This window comes from Rhinichthys klamathensis, unplaced genomic scaffold (assembly GCF_029890125.1).
Source record: "Rhinichthys klamathensis goyatoka isolate OS25496 unplaced genomic scaffold, OSU_Roscu_1.1 h1tg000042l_1, whole genome shotgun sequence".
NCBI classification, from domain to species: domain Eukaryota; kingdom Metazoa; phylum Chordata; class Actinopteri; order Cypriniformes; family Leuciscidae; genus Rhinichthys; species Rhinichthys klamathensis.
This window is the reverse complement of record NW_026606589.1, coordinates 3361265-3381976: the sequence shown is the minus strand read 5'-3', so window position 1 is coordinate 3381976 and position 20712 is coordinate 3361265. Positions and strand designations below refer to the sequence as shown.

General features: G+C 37.7%; 1 protein-coding gene across 2 annotated transcripts in view; it reads left to right on the top strand.

The window, feature by feature from the left end:
- Nucleotides 1–20712, top strand: part of LOC130082283 (phospholipid-transporting ATPase ABCA1) — a 203137-nt gene that overhangs the window by 45259 nt on the left and 137166 nt on the right. For both annotated transcript variants that reach the window (XM_056247087.1, XM_056247086.1), the window contains exons 9-10: nt 6557–6696; nt 11418–11534. In XM_056247087.1, the coding sequence (XP_056103062.1) occupies nt 6557–6696; nt 11418–11534 (257 nt within the window). The remainder of the gene's footprint in view (nt 1–6556; nt 6697–11417; nt 11535–20712) is intronic.

Here is a 20712-nt window from a genome sequence, read left to right as displayed (position 1 = left end):
CTGGGACTGTGAAATATTTGTCTTATGCGGCCAGTGATCTATTTACATTATATTATATTTATATTAAGAGTGTCCCTTATTGTATAAAAACAAACTATTTTCCTCTACTGTGGTGGCAGTATCAGATTAATGTTTCCAACTTCTGCACTTTTTTCACTCTTTTGAGTCTAGCTTGCACATTTTGAGCCATTATTTGTTTAGTGATGTTTGTTTTAGTGTTTGCTGTGTTGTAAAACAGTTAACAATGGTAATCATTCAGTGAAATAAAGCTGCAAGTATAAATATTAGATGAAACACTTGAATTCAAAAACAAACAGAAATACGTTTAAGTTAAAGTATTAAACTTGCTCAAATTAAACCTGAAATAATAAATTAAAGCTAAATATTCAAACGCTTAATACAAATAAACACAATTATTAAATCTTAAAATCAAATGAAAACTGAAAATGTAAAAATAAAAGCTCAAAATGTTAATAAATACTATAGTAGTACTAGCCTATATAAATAAATCTGAAAACAACAACAACAACGTGGGCTTGATATTCCTTAGGTGTTTGTGTCTGCTGGGTGATTTTGTTCTTTTGTTTGTGCTGATGTTCAGGCTAATGTAACATCATATAGTTTTGAGGAGAACTGATTTCATTATAGTCAGTAGCCCAGGGATTGAGTCTGTGCTCACATCACTCTCAGTGGTTTGGGAATGTCATGATGTAGCTGTGCATGAGAGTGAAGTTGGTGATTTGTCATCCTGTGATGCATTTCATTTGTTTTGCATTTATTTCAAGAGGTTTAGGCCCACTGAGATTAAGGCTTTTCTGTGAGCGAGTTTAGTGTGCAATGAACAGACAAAAGAAAAGCATTCGAAAAGGTAAAATAGTGTAGAGCTCAATAAATAAAATACAAAACAAGCAATGGTTGTTTTATTCACATATGGTGATATTTATAAAAGCCACTTTGAGACACTTACATTTTATCCACAAGTTTCTCAAAATTCAAAGAATGAACTTTTTGCTCTTTTTACAATTAAGAACAAGATTCATGCATGCATAAAATGCATAAATAAAAGTAAGACTGCCTCAGCTCATAAATTAGTTAAGAAGTTCAGCAGGGATCTTAACCTAGCTCGTAGTTGCAATATGGCTGAGACGAGTTGTGCAAACTAATCGATAATGACATTTGTTGTTGACTATCGTTGGGGAAAATTACCTTTTAAAAGTAATGCATTACAGTATTGAGTTACTCCTTAAAGTAACAAATTATGTTACTTGTTTTTTTTTTAGCAAAAAGTAACATTAGTTAACTACATTAGTTAACATAAACTAATAATGAACTGCAGTTCTTCAGCATTTATTAATCTTTGTTAATGTTAATTTCAACATTTAATACATTTTTAAAATGAAAAGTTGTATTTGGTAACATTAATGCCCTGTGAACTAACACGAACAAACTACGTACAGCTGTATTTTTATTAACTAATGTTAACAAAGATTAACAAATACAGTAATAAATGTATTGCTCATAGTAATACATTAACAACATGGTTTTGGCGCTTTTCCACTGCATAGTACGGTACGGTTCGGCTCGGTACGGTTCGACTCGGCGCGGAACGGTTCGGCTCGCTTCGCTTTTCCACTGCGTGGTACGACTCGACTCGGTACGGCACGGCTCGGTTCGCTTTGGCTCGGTTGCTTTTCCACTGCAGTAGTACCGCTTCAGTGGGTGGGACTGATCGTTAGTTGCGCAACTCCTCGGCAACCAACGAGAGGAACGTCTGCACCTCGTCCACTGACCACGGTTCAGCCATTTCTTTTTTTGAAGTTTTCATCTTCTTTTTTCAAGCAAATACTTTAAAAACAGGTACTACAGCGTTGGCTGTTGTCTACTGCTGGCTATTTAAATCTAGCGGGTTAGTGTCTCGTGTCGCAAATACAATGACGCTGGTAGTGACGATTCTGTCTGTCTGTCTGACCAATCAGTGATCTGCAGTGTTTTGACGTCACATTTTAGTACCGGTACGGTACGCTTGGAACCTCAACAGATCGGGTACCATTTAAAGCGAGCCGAAGCGAGCCGTGCCGTACCGTACCATGCAGTGGAAATGCGCCATAAGTGAGCCGTACCGAACCGAGCCGTACCGTACTATGCAGTGGAAAAGCGCCAAAGCGTGCCGTACCGAACCGTACCGTACTATGCAGTGGAAAAGCGCCAATAGATGCACATGCTTTGTATGTACTATCACACAGTACATAACATTTTATATTTTTGAAACTAAATTATTATTGTTTATCACATTAGAAACATCTACGTTTGAGCAGATTTGAAAACACTGTCAGCATGTTACAGTGTAAACACTCTTTGTCATTTTGTTGACAACTGTTATTACTTTAAATAAACACTGTTATTACTTTTATATTGTATTATGTTTATTAAGTTTATTATTATATAATAGAGCATAGAAACATCCTCGTTTCATACGACATTTAGATGCAGTGAAAGGTTTCCTATCTGCCTGTATATTTCATATTTCAAGATCACTCGATTTCACATTTCGGTCTGGCATATAGTTTGGGAAAAGCCCAATATTTTTTTTAAGGAAAAGCCCAACTAATAAAGCCGTTTATGTAAAGTTTATGTAAAAGCCGGATCATTTCCATTGTGACCAACGCAAGAGCAGCGCAAATTAACGTCTGGTTTAAGAAGTGCCTTTTTGGGGCGTTAAATAATGGAGCAAAAACCGGTGAATTGACTGGCGCAAGCCTTGGTAAATCACCTTGCATGATTCATTTAAATACTCTCCTCCCATAAATTGTGTGTCTGGAAAGGGAAACTCCTACAAATACATATGCAATAAGGTCAGCCACAAAAATAACCCTGTTCACGCCTTTTGAGCGCTAATTTTTCACTGCGTGTCTTATATCCTGTGGTATATCCTTCCTGACAGTCGTTTTTTGAGCCGACAGTCGATTTAGTTTGCGCTAAATCATGCATTGCATTTAACCCATCCAAGTTAGTGCACACACATTAGGATTAGTGAGTAGGGAATACACACATACATATACTGTAAACCGTGGACACACACAACCAGAGCAGTGGAGCAGCGCCCATGGGAGCCTTTTCCATTTCCTGCCAGTATTGAGAATCGAACCTGCAACCAGTCGGACTCTCTTACCATTAGGCCACTTGTCACGACTGCCCTCGTCTCGCCAGACTACCCTAGTCTAGCCAGACCTTCAGACTGACGGCAGAAGGTCTGGACTGTATCGCAGCTTTTCTTGGCCAAGGACCCCCCTAGAGGACGTTTGACTGACATGTAACGCAACCAATCACAGTTCGTTTTGTTCCGCGTCATGTTTAGGGGTGACCGGCGTGCATCTAATAAATTATCCATTCAAGATTGTTGTGCAAGTTTACTGCAACAATGGAGCCGCAAACTTCACATACTTTATCCTGGTAAGCGCTCATTGTCACAGTTATAAACACGACGGCGTTCTTCTTCCACGAGGGGTTTTGGCGTCACAGCATTTGTTTCCAGGCGGACTGGACTGTTAAAGAACGCGGCACACACGTCTCCTGGACATCCTGAAGAATTCAACCAATCAGATCACGACTTCGAAACTCCTGAAGTGTTTCCAGAAAAAGTGTGCCATATGCATCAGACATTCAGCCAACGGTCCGTGGGTGTCACTAGTCTGAGGCTGAGACTACGACTGCCCCAAAAAACACGGTTTTCGTAATGCATTACCCCCCAACTCTGGTCATTAGCGATTTTATGGATTATCAATCACATTTTCCAACTGCAAAATACTCTATCAAATGAAAAATATTATGCAAAAAACTTAAAAAAAAAAATAAGCCACTGTATTGACTCAACTATGAAATATATCTTCTAATATAAAAATATATCAAATTGAAATATATCAAATTCAACTGCATTCAACACATCCATGCAAAACAGCCATTTTGCAACTCCTAACTAGGTTTTTAGTGTTAGCTCTAAATAACTTATGAACTGAGACCAGGTCTTAATACTTACGGGCATTTATGCATAACACTACTTAATTGTGAGAGTAAGAGTATAATTAGTTTTATTTTGGCATATTTTATGTAAAAATTGTGGTCTTTTTAGTTTTATAAATCCTTTCCCTGATCAGTACATCACTGCAGATTTTCAGCACTAGCAAAAAAAGGATCATTTTACACTGAAATGTCCTACCTGGATTGAGGTCTCACCAACCCGGTCTCACCTAAGGGCTGCACATTCGCTCAATCAAATTAAAGTAATGATTTTCTGGCAGAGCTAGAGCACAGAGTGTTTATTGCTTTTCTATAGGGAAAACATGGAAGAGTGTATCTGACTGGGCAGAAATGCCTTTATATGCCTGTTCTGCTTTCTCTATACATGAAGGCGCTGAAGTGCAGAGGTTTGAGGGTTAAATCTGAGTCTAATCTTGACTTTCAGTATGAATCTGTGGCAGATTTTTAAGATGAAGTCTAAATTGTTTGTTGGCGAAATTGTTTGCTGGTTGTCGGTGAGCATTTGAGGTAGTGAACTAAGAGCTGCTGAGTGAGCTTCTGCAGATAGAACTGATTAACTTTTTTTCTGAGCAACTTTAAAGAACATACTGGAAAATGCTTATTGGAGATTTTTTAGTGTCCATATGTGTGTGTGTGTGTGTATATATATATATATATATATATACATATTTGGTTTCATTTTAATTTTAGTTATAGTGTTTTTGTCATTTTTATTATTTTGTATGTGTTTATATAGTTTTTATACTTTTTTTTTTTTTTTTTTTTTTTTTTTGTTATTTTAGTACTTCAAGTTAAGTTACATGAAAATTATAAATGCTGCCTTGGCAACCAGCTAAGTTTTTTTTAATATTTTATTTTATTTCAGTTAAAGTTTATTTAATTTCAACTAATAAAAGTATTTGTTTTTATGGTTATTCTCTTATCATTTTCCCATCCATTGAAATATTGTAAATGTTGAATGCATCGTAAAACTAATCCATATGAATCAAGCTATTCAATCCATGTCTAGTAAAGAGACACAGTCGCTTAAAGGAACACTCCGACTTTTTGGGACTTTAGCCTATTCACCTTAGCCCCCAGAGTTAGATAAGTTCATACATACCTTTTTCATCTCCGTGCGTGCTATAAGTCTGTTTGACGCACCCACCGCTTAACCTGACTCCGCCAGATGGATTTGCTCCGCATATCCATCTGGAAACCTTCCGTTGAAGTAGTTTTGGTAAGGGGCGAAAATACTGGTTAGCTGATTGGCCTATGTTGGTGATAGACGGGCCAAATCAACCAATCAGATCAACGAAGCATATGACGTACTAACAGAGCGTATCTTTTCCTCTGAGAAAAGCCTCCAGAGCAGTGTTTTGCTCTTCTTTCAGTGAAGAAATACTCTGTAATTCCGATAAAACTTGCTCGATAGCCACGCTGATGCTAGTTTCATCCGCTGAAGCCGACATGTTCTTTAGACTGAAGTGACGCGCTTCTCGTTGCGTCACACCTCAACCCGCCTCAAAGCCAACGCTGATTGGACGTTCGTTTGGTGAACTGCTCCCAAATTTTCTTTAACGGAAAGTATCCAGACTGATCTGCGAGTGAAACCTTGAAAGCTCGCGAGATCAGGATGGTCTCACGAGGCTACCCACCGCTAGCCTAGCTTTGCACAAAGACTGGATGTAAATGGTTGCAGCTAGCATACTAATCCAAATAAGTGACAAAATAACGCAAACATTTTCCTATTTAAATGTTGTGATTTGTATAGTCACAGAGTGTACAAAAAACTACGTCACATGAGACACAGACATATTTTAACAGTATAAATACTGGGAACTATATTCTCTGAAGGCGAAGCACTGCTACTTGGGCGGAGTGATAACCGCAGCACCTGAGACGTACCGTACCCAAACTCTGAACGAACTCTCTGCTCCTCACCACGGCGCGTCTCAGGTGCTGCGGTTATTACTCCGCCCAAGTAGCAGTGCTTCGCCTTCAGAGAATATAACTATAACCCAGTATTTATACTGTTAAAATATGTCTGTGTCTCATGTGACGTAGTTTTTTGTACACTCTGTGACTATACAAATCCCAACATGTAAATAGGAAAATGTTTGCGCTATTTTGTCACTTATTTGGATTAGTATGCTAGCTGCAACCATTTACATCCAGTCTTTGTGCTAAGCTAGGCTAGCGGTGGGTGCGTCAAACAGACTTATAGCACGCACGGAGATGAAAAAGGTATGTATGGACTTATCTAACTCTGGGGGATAAGGTGAATAGGCTAAAGTCCCAAAAAGTCGGAGTGTTCCTTTAATACAATGCACATATTTGATTTAGGCTTTTATTCCATTATGATCACACTGATCAACAAACATATAGAGCTCATCAAATATGATAAAAATAGAAACCGTGCTTGCTTGATGCACGAGAAGAACATTATTGGAGTCAAAGCTCAAGTCTGAGCTTGGGTGCATCTGAATCTGCTTCTTCAGTGATGTTTTATTAATGTATATCCACTCTTCTGTCTTTGCAGGTGAGTTCTGTAAAAACTTGACTGACACACTGGAGAGCTCGTCCAGCCTGCGTCTGTTATGGAAAACCTTCAGGCCCTTTCTGCAAGGAAAAATCCTCTACACGCCCGACACAAATGTTACGCGGAGCATCGTTACAGAGGTACACACACAAACAAAAACATACTGTAGCAAAGTTGGTTGTTATGGGAAGACGGAGGCGGGAACCGGCAAACCTTACGTGTCACGTTCAAGAATGCTTTGGAATATAGACGTAAGATTGGTCTCGTTTTAAAGAAGACATTTGGCAGGTTTTTGTCTGTGAAATAAATTACGAAAGTGAAACAGAAAAAAAGTTATAGAAGTTTGAGTTTATGTAAATGTACAATGACAAAATTTAACTATTAATATTTTATATAAAATATATAGTTTTAAAACATGTTGGACTCTAAAACTGCAAGAAAATCAAAGCCAAAAATCTGTACAAGTTGTGTTTCAAATTTTAGGTTGATATCTCAAAAAATGAGCTTTCGGTAAGATTTTGTTTGGGCGCAGTACCAAACTTTTTTAATAGGTGACAACCAGACTCGATTACCATATATTTTACCATATATTTCCACAATTTTCATACAATTTATGAAGTAGACATCCTATTCAGAAAGTAGTATGGGAAGTGTGGCAGATTTTGATATGAATTCAACCTCTAATAAACACAAAAAGAACACGTATGTGCGTCATAGTTCGCAGACACGTCACAAATGGTGAATCTATTATTTTTTTCTTTATATTACTTTTTTTTTTCTAAAAAAAATTAATGGATGTTATCTTTTGAACTCTTGGCATGAAAACAAACTGAGGTTTCTACCATTCTTTCATGATTTTTTATGTTCATTGCTATTTCAAAATAAAGGTCTAAACACGCCTTAGTAGTATGAAAATATTCTTGTTGCAATAAATTGATAAATTACGGCTCCTCTGTAATAAATATAATATCACCAAATATGAAAACTAGAGATTGTAAGCTTTCAAATGATATATAGGTTGTCAAGGTTAGTTTAGGTTTAATCTAGGATATTACTGTTTTAAATATGTAATGGGTGTGGGCCCACCGGTGGGCCGGTGACACTTAACCCTTTAGGCGCCAGAGGTTTTTTCCTAAAACGTTCGATTTTGACATCTCAATTTCAAAAGGCTATATCTTAAAAGTGATAAAAGATAGAGACTTTCTGTAAATTAGAGAAATATTAAGGATGACCCAAAGTTTATGTAGGGATTACATTTTTCCATCTAATTTGCATATTATGACGCCATATGGTGGCGGCAATCTTGGATTATAGAATTTCAATGAAAAGTCACATGTTTTAATGATAAAATGTAGGGGTGGGAATTGGCAAAAATGTGACGATTCGATAGTATTGCGATATTTGGCCCACGAATCAATATTATTGCGATTCTTAACATATTGCGAAACAGCAAGTATTGCGATTCGATTCTACAATATATTGCGATTCATGCCCCCCATATTATTCAAAGGCATTACAAAAAATAAAGGAAAATAAGACTCAACTCACTTCAAATGTCACATTTAATTCTGTGAACATTATCTTCTACACATTAACTGAACTGCAAAAACTTTTATATATAATTCCACAAAATCAGCTTATCATTGAATGGCACAGCTTTTTAAATATCTAAATGTACACTCTTAAAATCAGTCAATCAAGCATTATATTATGATAATCAAGCATTAGCCTATTTAATGATAGAACTTCAGTAATTAGAACCAGGGGCGTCACTAGGATTTTCATTTTAGGGGGGCTAAGCCCCCAATATGATTTTTTAAAAATATATAAAAAAATTTAGCCCCCCTAAAAAGGGCCTAGTGACGCCCCTGATTAGAACTAAAACTTGATAATCATGCATGAATGCATATTTGTCATTTTAACTGAACTTAAACTGAACTGGTGGTGCTTACGATATTGTTGGTCATTCAGTGTTTCTGTAAAAAAAAAAGTAAGATAATAGTAATTATTATTAAAAGATAATCCTACTACTAATTCTACTAATAATAATGACAATATACAACTATAGTCTATAAAAAAATATAATATAGGCCTGCAACACATGAGCTGCTTGGTTCATGAATGTAAATCATTTGACAGCATTCGTTTGCTCTGATTTGCTGAAATTAAAACAGGCATGGGTGCCATCCAATAAGATTGCCGTTTGCGCATTAGTTCCACTTCCACCCACTACCGGAGAAACCGGCATCTCTTCTGCTTGTTCTTAAAAGCTGAATAATACCAGATGAACTCAGTTATTTTGACAGGAAAATACAAACAAGAAATCGTTTACATGTAGCGCGTCGATTTTGCGTTGTATAATGTAACTCTCTCGCTCTCTTTGCGTGCGTGAGAGAAACGTGCCGGCGAGTCGCGCGCCTTCACACTAGAGTACGGTGCTGGGTACGTCACACCATAGCCCGTCTGGTCACACACAGAATGATCGCTTGACGGAGTCACGGAGAGCGAAAGTCTCAAGTGCTCAGTCAGGGTTCAGCGAGTGGAAATATATCTATGCTAAACTTACACTTGGCATCTACATTTTCATTTGAATTTCCAGTTGAATGCACGACAACAAAGCACCGCAACAAGCGCTTCCTTGTGGATGTAATACGCGAATGTAAATTATCAGAGTAAACTCCGAGAAAACCCGGAAGTAAAACAGATAATTTTATAATTAAATATTGCGATACTTTGCGCTACTGTATCGATATAATTGGGGGGGCAAAATATCGCGATACTGAACAGAATCGATTTTTCCCCCCACCACTAATAAAATGCAGCACTTCTTTCCCCCCAAAATGTCCATCACCTTCTGTATGTTATATTGCACAATACTGAATGCTTAGGTATATAGTAAGTAGTAAACAAACTGTGTAAATTATTACTAATAAATGGTAGAAACAAACCGAATGCATGTAGTGGTTGCCTTTTGCTGTAGAGATTTTCCATTTACTAAATACAGTAGACACTCTGATTCCATGTATGGGGCACATATATATTATTCATATGACATACAAACACAAGTAGACAAGACCTGTTTAGTTCAAACGCTCACTCGCCACGGCAAGGCACAGATCATGAGTGAGATGATACGAGCAGCGCGGTCAGATCTGCCTCGCGCGCGCGCCGAGTGTGCAGAACTCAGGCTACTGTCATTGTCATTGCGACTCCTCACCCTGCCTCCACGTTGCCTCCTAACTGTCCTATGAATACTTCGACCTCGTCTAACATACCCAGTGGCATTAGACAAAGTCTCCACCACAATACTGTCGCCGCGATTGCGGAGAGGCTCTGATAACATGGCTCACTCTCACACTAGCTCCGCTTTTGATCTCACTGATTCAATGTGCTCTAACTCCAACATTTTGTATAGAAACATGACGTTTTTTTGATTCGGGGATGAAGTATGACATGTCTGCCATCCAGTGGAGGGGAGGTCGAACGAAATGTGACACCCAATTTGACAAAATCGGCCATTTTATTCAGTGCCTCATCTTGTCGAGTAAACTCGACCGTGGCGCCTAGAGGGTGAAGGGGTGGCTTTAATAACGTAAAATAAACAAACAACAAAACGAAACGAAAGTAAAGGCAGCAGTCCCTCACGGACGACTGCTGCCACATATAATAAAACAGAAACATAACAAAAATAGTCCAGGCCTGTCCTCTCTCGTCCTTCACTGTCGTCGCTCCTCCTTTTATGTTCCCGGCCCTCGGCCTCGTCCTGCTCGCCACACATACGCACAGAAGAGCAGTGGCCAGTGGAAAGTTAATGCATTGCATCTTTTAAAACCATGGCCATGATTTAGCCTGAATAAAGAGAACATAGACTCATATTGCGTAAGATGTAAATTGGTGTAACGAGGATGAATGTGCACTTAACAAGCTCAGAATCGCAAATGTGTTTATGCTTGTTTGTGCCCTTTGACACCCCAGAAGAGAAAAGAGAAATCCACAGAGAATTGAATCAGTGATTGTACAGATTTTTTCCCTGTATTAATCTGTTTCCTGTTCATGAGATGCAGCTACATTGAAAGAACATCAATTGAATTATGTATGCTTGAAACGCAGGACCTTAGTTATCATAGGGCCCGGGTCATGTTTTAGGACGTGTACAGGAATGAGCTGCTGCTGGATTCATGAAAATAAGAGTGTAACTTCGCCGATTTTCATGCTGCTTTGTTACGATGTCAGTAGTATTTGTTACAATGTTTACTCATTCTATGTGTTACCTGGATCGAGAAATTCACATTTATTTGTCAGCAAGGGCTTTCGTGAAAACGACAGATTATGCTTCTGCATTATTTTCGACCCTGCCCATGGATATTCAGATCGACAGAGTTTGACAGAGGCCAAATTTGGATGTTGTGTTTATAAGCATCAACTGAAAATTCAGCATAGTGCCACTTTAAGAAATGTTTTTGGGAATACAAATGATTTTTAACATTATTCTTCCTAAAATAGAAAATCGTTTATAGCTGTTAAGGAGAACTTCATTTTTAAGAATGTTTCATGAATCTGGCCCATGGAAGGAGACCTTTAAAGAGAACACACCTGAAGAGACTATAACCCTGTGATGATGTAATCTAGTGGTTTTTTTTTTGTTTTAATGCGTGACACAAGAGATATGAAAATAGCACCTGTATTTTGCCATGAGCAATGCTAAAATATATACAGTGGTATAGTGGGATATAATGGTATATAAAATATTTGACCATTCAATGCAGCAATTGGCCAACCAAATCCAAGTATTTCAATGAGATGAAGTGCTTACACTAAGTGTTCTGAACAGTGTTCCACAATGCAATCTGTTTGTCACCAGGCCAACCGCACCTTTGACGCTGTGGCTAAAGTTGGCGAACTGGCAGAGGCATGGCTGCAGAATAAAGATTTGATCTGGAATTTTTTCAACAGCAGCACACAGATTAACACACTACGGGTGAGATAATTTCTCTTTTTGGCCTTTTTATTCACAGTCTGAACTGTAAAGAGGACAACTGCATCTGGCAGGGGTGAACTGGGTAGACAAATTATGCAATTTGCCTGTGTCACCTGTGTGAGCACCGTGGCACAAAGGGATAGTTCACCCAAAAATGATTTAGTAAATAATGACAGAATTTTCATTTTTGGGCGAACTATCCCTTTAATGTTGTAATGAGGTTAGTTGTTATGGGAAGAAGGAGGCGGGAACTGGCGAACATTTAAAGACTTTAATAATCCACAAATAAAACAAAAACAAAACATAACATAAATAGTCCAGGCCTGGTCCTCTCTTGCCCTTCACTGTCGTCGCTCCTCCTTTTAAGCTTCCGTAGCTCCTCTGTGAGAGAGCGCAGGTGACACTCATCAGTAATCACGCCCTCTCACGGCCCTCGACCCTCCCTGCTTGCCACAAACGTGATGTTAACTTTTTTAATGAAATGTTAGACAGCTACTTAAGTATATGAATGAATATTATTATATAACAAGGAAGCCAGGTCTGTTTGGGACTTGATTTTGTCCTTCAGGAAATTCACGAGTTCACACTTACAAATAAGTCAGATAGAATAAATGGTATGCATATTTGGCGTGCTGTCTGAGGAGAGGGTTCCGGCCTGGTATTTGGCCCGAACCCAGAGTACTCCCCCCGTATTCCTGGCTGTGGAAGGAACAAGCCGAGAGTAAGGTGTCGGGGTGGTGGAGGGATGCTGAAAAACTGTCAAGGAATGTAGGTGAGTCGACTGAGTGCCTATATAAATGCTTTCTCTCATGCTGATGGGACAGTCATGATGATTGTTGATGACAAGTTAATTGGATTGATTATTTGAACGTGCTCCTCCTGTATGTTTCCAATTAAAACATCTAGTTACCATGGATTATGAATTACATCAAACACAAATTAAAGTCCCCCTGTAGTCAGTCATTTTATTCCTTTAAACTCATCTTTGATCACCAAAATGACATATTTAAACAGGGACATGCACCGGAATTTTGAGGGGCAGTTGCTCTGACCTGAAAAAAGGGCACCCCCAAAATTCTGCTAAGGGGCCCTCTACCAGACCTGTGACGCCGTGAGCTATGTAAACCATTTGCCATTGCCACACAGTCACACCTGACACTTCAGTGCTCAATTAAAGTGTCAATTAAAGAATAAGTACAACAATATAGAACAGAATGAGGTTCAAACAAACAATATTTATTGAATAGAGTATTTTCTATAGAATGTTAAGATAACAAGTGAATATTAACGTAAACATAAATAAGAAGAAAATAATAAATTATAACCCCGAGCTTTGGCTTTTGGGATTAACTTTGGTTCTCTCTACAGCCTGGGTATTTTCGGCATCAGTATGATTTTTTATTTTTTTATTATGCATGTTGAAGCAATTCTTGATGTATGGTTATTATTTACTGAGGGATGTGCATCCATATTGAGCAGTATGTCCAGCTAATCAACATAGTTTCGCTTCATTTTGTCATGGATGTTGTACACATTAATTGACGCGCTATGACATGAGATGGAGGCGGGGCCTTAAGTAATTTGCGGGGCCTTAGGCTACGCAGAATACGCACCGGTCGCGCTGCAGCGCTGCAGCCACGTAAACAGTTTGCCCTTCCCTTACTGACTTTCACTTTCGGTGCCCGAATGGAAGTGAATGAGGCTTTGCGATTTTAGTTTTTTTTATCTAGGCCTACGTGAAATTTTGCATCCATTGTACGATTTTTTTTATTATTTTTTTTGGAAGGGCAACCTGAGTCGAGAAGGACATATGGGCAGTTGCCCGGGCAACCTGAGCAACCCCCCTGTGTACGTCCTTGTATTTAAACGTTATTTTTCCTGTGAAAAAAAATCATGCCTTAAGATACTTCAGACTCTACCCCCTTGCTTCATTTAGTATATGCGGATTCATGAATATGTAAATTAGCCCCACCTCCACTCACTCACACCAGCTCAGAATACCTGATCCACTCGGTCAACTTTACTGTAGTAAACGGTGCACAATGGCAAGTAGAAATACTGGTTTAATTAAGCCATTTATGTTTTTTTACCAGAAACTGATTCAGAAGAAGTGGAAGAGCGAATTATACAGGGTCGATGTATCAGAATGGTAAAGCAATATATGTATCGCTCTTTACAACGTCGGACACATAACGGTAATTAATATGATTTGATCGACTACTGTACGTTATCAAACAGCTAATAATGTTCCCGTTCACCATCTCAGAGTCAGACAGCTGCCTTCCAAAAAATCAGCATCCCAAGACACTTTGAACGCTTTGAACAACTCAGAACGTCAGTGGAGAAAGGCATATAGTTCATCATAACATCGTAATATACATCATATACACAATTCATCCGCTATATAGCTAAGTGTACATAATTTTTCATATCAACAGAAAAAATATACTTGGATAACCTGGCTTCTCTTGAGATTCCACTGCTTCGCAGCAGTTAATGATATGTTAAAGACTGCCCGCACGTTGACGGGATTGGTCAACACCGGCGATTTCAAACCGTATTCTTGAGAGAGACTGTCTTTTTTTTTTAAATGCAGTTTTAAGGAGAAAATACTCAGCAATGTTGTTGACTTATGAATTTGCATATGGTTTGTCTTAAAGCATATTTAAAACACCACATAGACATATACTGTAAACAACATTAAAAACTTGATTTTCACCACAGGGGCTCTTTAACATGAGTCAACATGACTTTGGTTTTATAACACAGGCTAATAAAGCTCAATGTTCACTTATTATTCTCATGAGGATTTTTTTCTTCTTCTTCTGATTTTTTGCAGCCCAAAATGGCTGACTTGTTGTTGTTGTTGTTGTTTTTAATTCTGACTATTGCTCTCCTGGCCAGGCTGGTTTCAAATATTTCTAGCATGTATAGTGTGATCTGGATCTGTGTTGTATTTTCTTTGAAAGATTTGTATTTAGAAATTGCTAGGACATTTCACAAATATTTGAAGATTGAATTAAATGTGAAATTTTGCAGTAGAAGACTGAAATAGTATTTTCTTCTAAAACATTCTCCATTAACCTTTGTTTTATTTACAACTTCGAAAAGTAATGTTTTATAGTGCATGTGGGTTCTGTGGGCTATATAGAAAAGGTGCATACAATGCCAAAAGAGCAAATGTGTTTTCAGTGACCTGGATTCTGGAGAAAGTAGTGAGTGTCAGGATCTCAATGTATCTGGAATTGTAATCTAATCTCACTAGTTCACACAGATCTATCACTATTTTCTCCCCTGGTCCACAGGGTAATTCTCTTGATATCAGTGGTGCTGCCCTTGTCTCACTGCATGAACGCGTCTGCACACAAAATGTAATGTCCTGTGAAATAACGGCCACCAAGCTCTTTCATGACGCCTGCGTAAGCCTTGATGTCTATTGTGAATATTGTCAAGGACTACCCCAGCTAAAAAAAAAATGTTCTTCTAATTACTTTTTGCTAACGTTCCCATTAAGTTAAGAAACATTTATTTCTGAATGTTCCCTGAACGTTCAAAACAGCCAGTATTTTTAATGTTTTAAAAATGTTTAAATATGTTCTTGGTTATGCAGATGTTAAGGATAAATGACATTTTATCATTCTGCAAACATTATGGGAACGTTCCTTTCGAATGTTCTCTGTAATAGTAGCATTTAAAAAGAAAAAAAAAATAGTGTAAATAATGTTTTTGTGCTAACGTAATTAAAGACCAGATAACTTTGAACAAACATTCTATTAACGTTACAGCAAAGGTGTTTGTTTATACCTTTAAGAGAACCTTGCCAGAACGTTAGCCAAGGTTCCGACAATGTTCCCGACCTTGAATGTACTCGCTGTATATTCTGGCCACCCGTTTCTGATGAATCTGACTCCTGGCTGCAGCGTGGCATCTAATTGACTGTTCACCCTGGAGAGCTTCATTTTCGGAGGACATATTGACCACAGAAGCAGCCTGTGTAGTTATCTCACCGTGGCTTGCAGTGCTTTCCGCTGTGATCTGGGCCCCATGAGAGTTCCTCAGCTAAAGCCAGTCTCTTCTCAGGATCAAGCTCCACATTGCAACTGAATTGCATGAACTTGATCAGGAGGGTTATCTATGGAAGCTTATGTGTAGCAATATTCAATTTGAAATGTAATATGCAAAATGATAATTAAATATGTAAAATGACAATGCAATATGTAAAATGGCAATGCATTTCTGTATTTAAATTTACATTTTCCAATACATTTGTGCAACGTTTGGTGCAAAATGAAAATGATAATTCAATTATATAATTTACATTTGCCATTTCATACATATGTTTTAATATGTAAATTGAATACACATTTTAACGCTTTATAAGTTGCGAAAGTAAAATGAAAATTTATTAAAGAAATTTTTAGATCTGTTTAAAATGTTCAAGCAAAAACTGTAGCAAAATGATCATTAAATGTTATTTTTCTTAATTGCATTTACACTCTCAGTTAAGACACTTGCGATTGCATTTTCATTAAATGTCCCGCAATGACTGTAGCAAAATTCAATGTGCAAATTGAAAATGCATTCCAAGCCGATCACGCCCCTGCCCCGCCCCCTCCCTCCCGCTCGCTCTTGTCAATCACTGCGTCAAGGCGGGGCTCGGCAACATTTTGAGGTGTTGGAAGGAAACATGGCGGCGGCAGAGCTGATACGAGCGTAAATTTACTGGCAGATGAAGGGAAGCGTGAACAGAGAAATTGTAGTGTTTCCGAGGATTATTACGCGTTTGCAGGTGATACCAGTGCATTGTTGGACCGTGTGGGAGAATGTTCTGCCTTATCAGTATCACCCGTTTGATGTCAACATTATGCTGCGCTGTCGTTGTCTGATGCAGGACTCTGTTAATGATTGTTTCGTTTTGTATTAAATATTCTCATTGTCTGATACACATATGCTTAACTTTATTCTTATTACTATTAACTATAATTACCCAATAATGTTGGAGATCCTACAGGTTTTCTTTACAAATGCACCTACTCTAAAATCACAGAATATGATGGGTCAAATTCAGCTCTTCCAAAAAATTTGACCGCTCTTTATTTCTTCATAACTGACTGTAATTTTCAATAAAGTGTCTCATGTGATGTTTAACCATCTCCCTTTTCTATTTTATAAAGCATATTGATCAGATATTTATAAATACTGTATATAGGGTCATCACGGAATCTGACGGGTTTTGATGCCATCGTCTATAATTGGTCTAATATTTTAAAAACCGAAGCCACAACCGGCACAAACGAACGAGACTATTTTATTTGGAGGATGTGGGGGGCTAGGTGACCTCAGAATGACCTATAAATATTCTTTAAATATCTTAAAAATCGAAGCAGAACAAACAATAAAGCAAAGTAACAGCACAAATGAAGTAAAAACGATTGAGCCAATTTTGCCGACGTTTTGCATTGGGTGGGGGTGGGGGCGGGGCCAACTTCACACAGTGATTGACAAGAGCGAGCGGGAGGGAGGGGGTGGGGCAGGGGCGTGATCGGCTCGGAATGCATTTTCAATTTGCACATTGAATTTTGCTACATTCATTGCGGGACATTTAATGAAAATGCAATCGCAAGTGTCTTAACTGTGAATGTAAATGCAATTAAGAAAAATAACATTTAAATGATCATTTTGCTACAGTTTTTGCTTGAACATTTTAAACAGATCTAATAATTTCTTTAATACATTTTCATTTTAATTTTGCAACTTATAAAGCGTTAAAATATGTATTCAATTTACATATTAAAACATATGTATGAAATGGCAAATGTAAATTATATAATTGAATTATCATTTTCATTTTTCACCAAACGTTGCACAAATGTAATGGAAAATGTTAATTTAAATACAGAAATGCATTGCCATTTTACATATTGCATTGTCATTTTACATATTGCATTATCATTTTGCATATTACATTTCAAATTGAATATTGCTACACATAAGCTTCCATAGTTATCAAGGCCTTTATTATTCAGGAGGTCTTTTTCTCTTTCAGTAAAGACAAGAAATTCATCCTTGTAAAGTAGGGCTGGGCATTGACACAAATTTCACGATTCGTTTTGATTTCGATTCACAAGCATGCGATTCAGTTTGATTCAATATAGATTAATTGGGGCCTATCAGGTACAGTACATGGCAAATTTCCTCAAGGAAAAAATATCTATAACTATAAATAACTAATGCTGTAAACTATACAGGAAGCCATGTTTGTACATTACTACAATTTTAAAGGTTAAAATGTACTGATTTGTAGGCTACTTACATTTAAATTACACCTAAGGGAATTTTTAAAACCATAAAGTTATAATAATACATTTTTAATTACTTTCCATGGTTAAAACACTGAGTGATTACATTGTGACATGATACCGGTAAGTTCTGCTGCATTTTTCAGCATATGTTCATGTTTATTCTGTGCTGTAAAGTTGTAAAACGGAAGAGATGATCAGGTCACGTGTGCTCCGTGCGGCCGCTTTGCTTGAACAGATGCGCTACAGCGATCTGTCACACTGTTGAGAATTTATTTGTTAGAAGACTATTTAAAAGAATAGTTACGAAAGTTAAGATTACCAAGTTAAAATTAATAAGTTAACATTTAATACACAACACTAAGATTAACAGTTCATGTTTCAGATACATATGTGGTCAAAAACATTCATGTGTAATTATTATTTGTGAATTGACTTCATTTCCCAAGATGCATTGAGCAATGGTGAAAGGCACGTGATTCACATGAAGTTTGTTTATGTTTTGTGATTTTGGCAACGGCCATCTTGTGAACGATTTGCTGAACAAGCACGCTGTATTTATCTTTGTTTCTTTTTCATTAAACGTCTAAACGAAGCAGCGTCTCTCATCGTCATTCCTAGTCTATAAGACGATAAATGTACAACACACACCACTTTAAAGAGTACCAAAACAGGATTTTTTGTTTACATTTTTGTAATAAAATTGACAGAATTTGAAAGCTAAGACTTTCATATCAGAAGTAACAGAGCACACCACTTATTGCACACTACGAAACTTTGTTCATTTATCAACAGACTGAAAGATCGATTCTTGTGATTTGAGAATCAATATCGAATCTTCAAAATTAGAAAATTATTCAAAATATATATATATTTTTTTTGTAAAATAAAGATGAGTAGGTAAAAATAATAATAATAAATATTATGTAATGATATTAAATGGGTGGGTCAGGTTTTCTTTTTTTTTTCTTTTTTTTTTGTCCTTAGCTGATCACATGCCAGCTCTGTTGTTTTTCTTTGACAATTTTCTGGACTGGCGATAATTCAAAATGGGAAACATTAGGAGTGATTAAATGGTCAGCTTGTTACTTCATCGAGAGGAATCTGATAAAACCCTCTTAATTGTGTAAGGAGCTAAATAAACAAGCGCCGGAGAGTTTAACGATTAAATCCTCTGCTCTGGGAAGAATGAATTTCACCCTCTTTGCTGCCTAAATCGACACGGATGGGGGCATCTCGGCGGGACTTGATTACCGACACCATGGCTGCACACCACCATGTCTTGTTACTTCATCAAGGGGGTATTCTTGCTCCATACGGTTGAGTTCAGCTTTCACTTTGGGTAGCAGAAAGAGGGCTACTTGATGTGCTGCATGCGTGCCATAGAGCTCACCTCCTCTTTTCACTGTTATCATATTTCCACCCTGCTGAGACACATCTTTTAATTCATTTCAACTAGTGCCATCTCTGTAGCTGCTGGCTGACTCAGAAGACTCCGTTCCCTGAAAGTACATTCTAGTGTTGTAGTTCTCTAAACCTGTCTCTGTCTCAAGTCCGTCTACAGTCGACAAGACCATATTTTCATGCACTCTGGAGCATTTGGATATGACACTGAGACATAGATATGTTTTGTGGTATATACCGACTCATATGATCTGCTCAGTATGGAAGCTTGTTTTTCCGCCACATAATAAAACATTTTGAAAGATCTGCGACATTTAATCTCACAATTCTGACTTTTTTTCTCAGAATTGCGAGATATAAAGTCGCAATTGCATGTTATAAAGTCATAATTACGAGATATAAACTCACAATTTCGAGAAATAAACCAGCAATTCTGCCTTTTTTTTCTCGCAATTGCGAGTTTATATCTTGCAATTCTGACATTTTTTTTCTCCGAATTGTGAGATATAAACTCGCAATTGCGCGTTATAAAGTCCAATTCTCAGGTAAAACAATAAACTCACAATTTTTCCTCAGAATTGCGAGTTTATATCTCACAATTCTGACTTTATAACACGCAATTGCGACTTTATATCATGCAATTCTGACTTTATATCTCCCAATTGCGTGTTATAAAGTCATAATTTATATCCAGCAATTCTGACTTTATATCTCCCAATTGCGTGTTATAAAGTCATAATTTATATCCAGCAATTCTGACTTTATAACTTGCAATTCTGACTTTATATCACACAATTGTGAGAAAAAAAGTCAGAATTGTGAGATAAAAAGTGACGGCGTCTCTTGGCCTGGACTCGGACTGGAATGAGCTGATCTCGACTACAACATCAGTACTTTCACAACCTCAGGCCTCTGAATATGAAGCCTCAGCTGGAGCTGTTCTTTCTTTGGTGACGTCTGTTTGAATGTCTCCTCACTTGTCACACATGCTTCAGCTCCTGTATCACTCTGAAAGTGGTGTCTGGCCTATTTTCAATCGTGCAGTCAGTCCAGTGCACTTGCCTTGTTTCCTTGATAACTGCACCCAAGAACTTGTCCTGTGATTTCTCCCACTTTCAGTGCTGTCAATGACCTCTTTTATCACATTTATTTTATTATTTTGTATTTGGATTGCTGGTTTCTTGCACATGTTCTAGTGATTCTTGAGTTTGCATTGCTGACTGCATTGCCCCTTCTTATGCGTGCACGTCTTTTGGGAGTTCTGTTCGTGACTTTCTGGATGAGCTCACTTGGCATTTTCAGAGTTTGCAAACTAGCATGCATTTCATATTTCCTCTAAATGTGTCTCAGGCAATATTAAGGACTCCTTATTCTGACCTCTAAATGGTGGTGAATGTGCTTGTCACCAAGTTCACAATTAGCAGTTCACAAAATGAGGAAACATACAGTACATCTCTACTTTCTTCCCCAGAGAG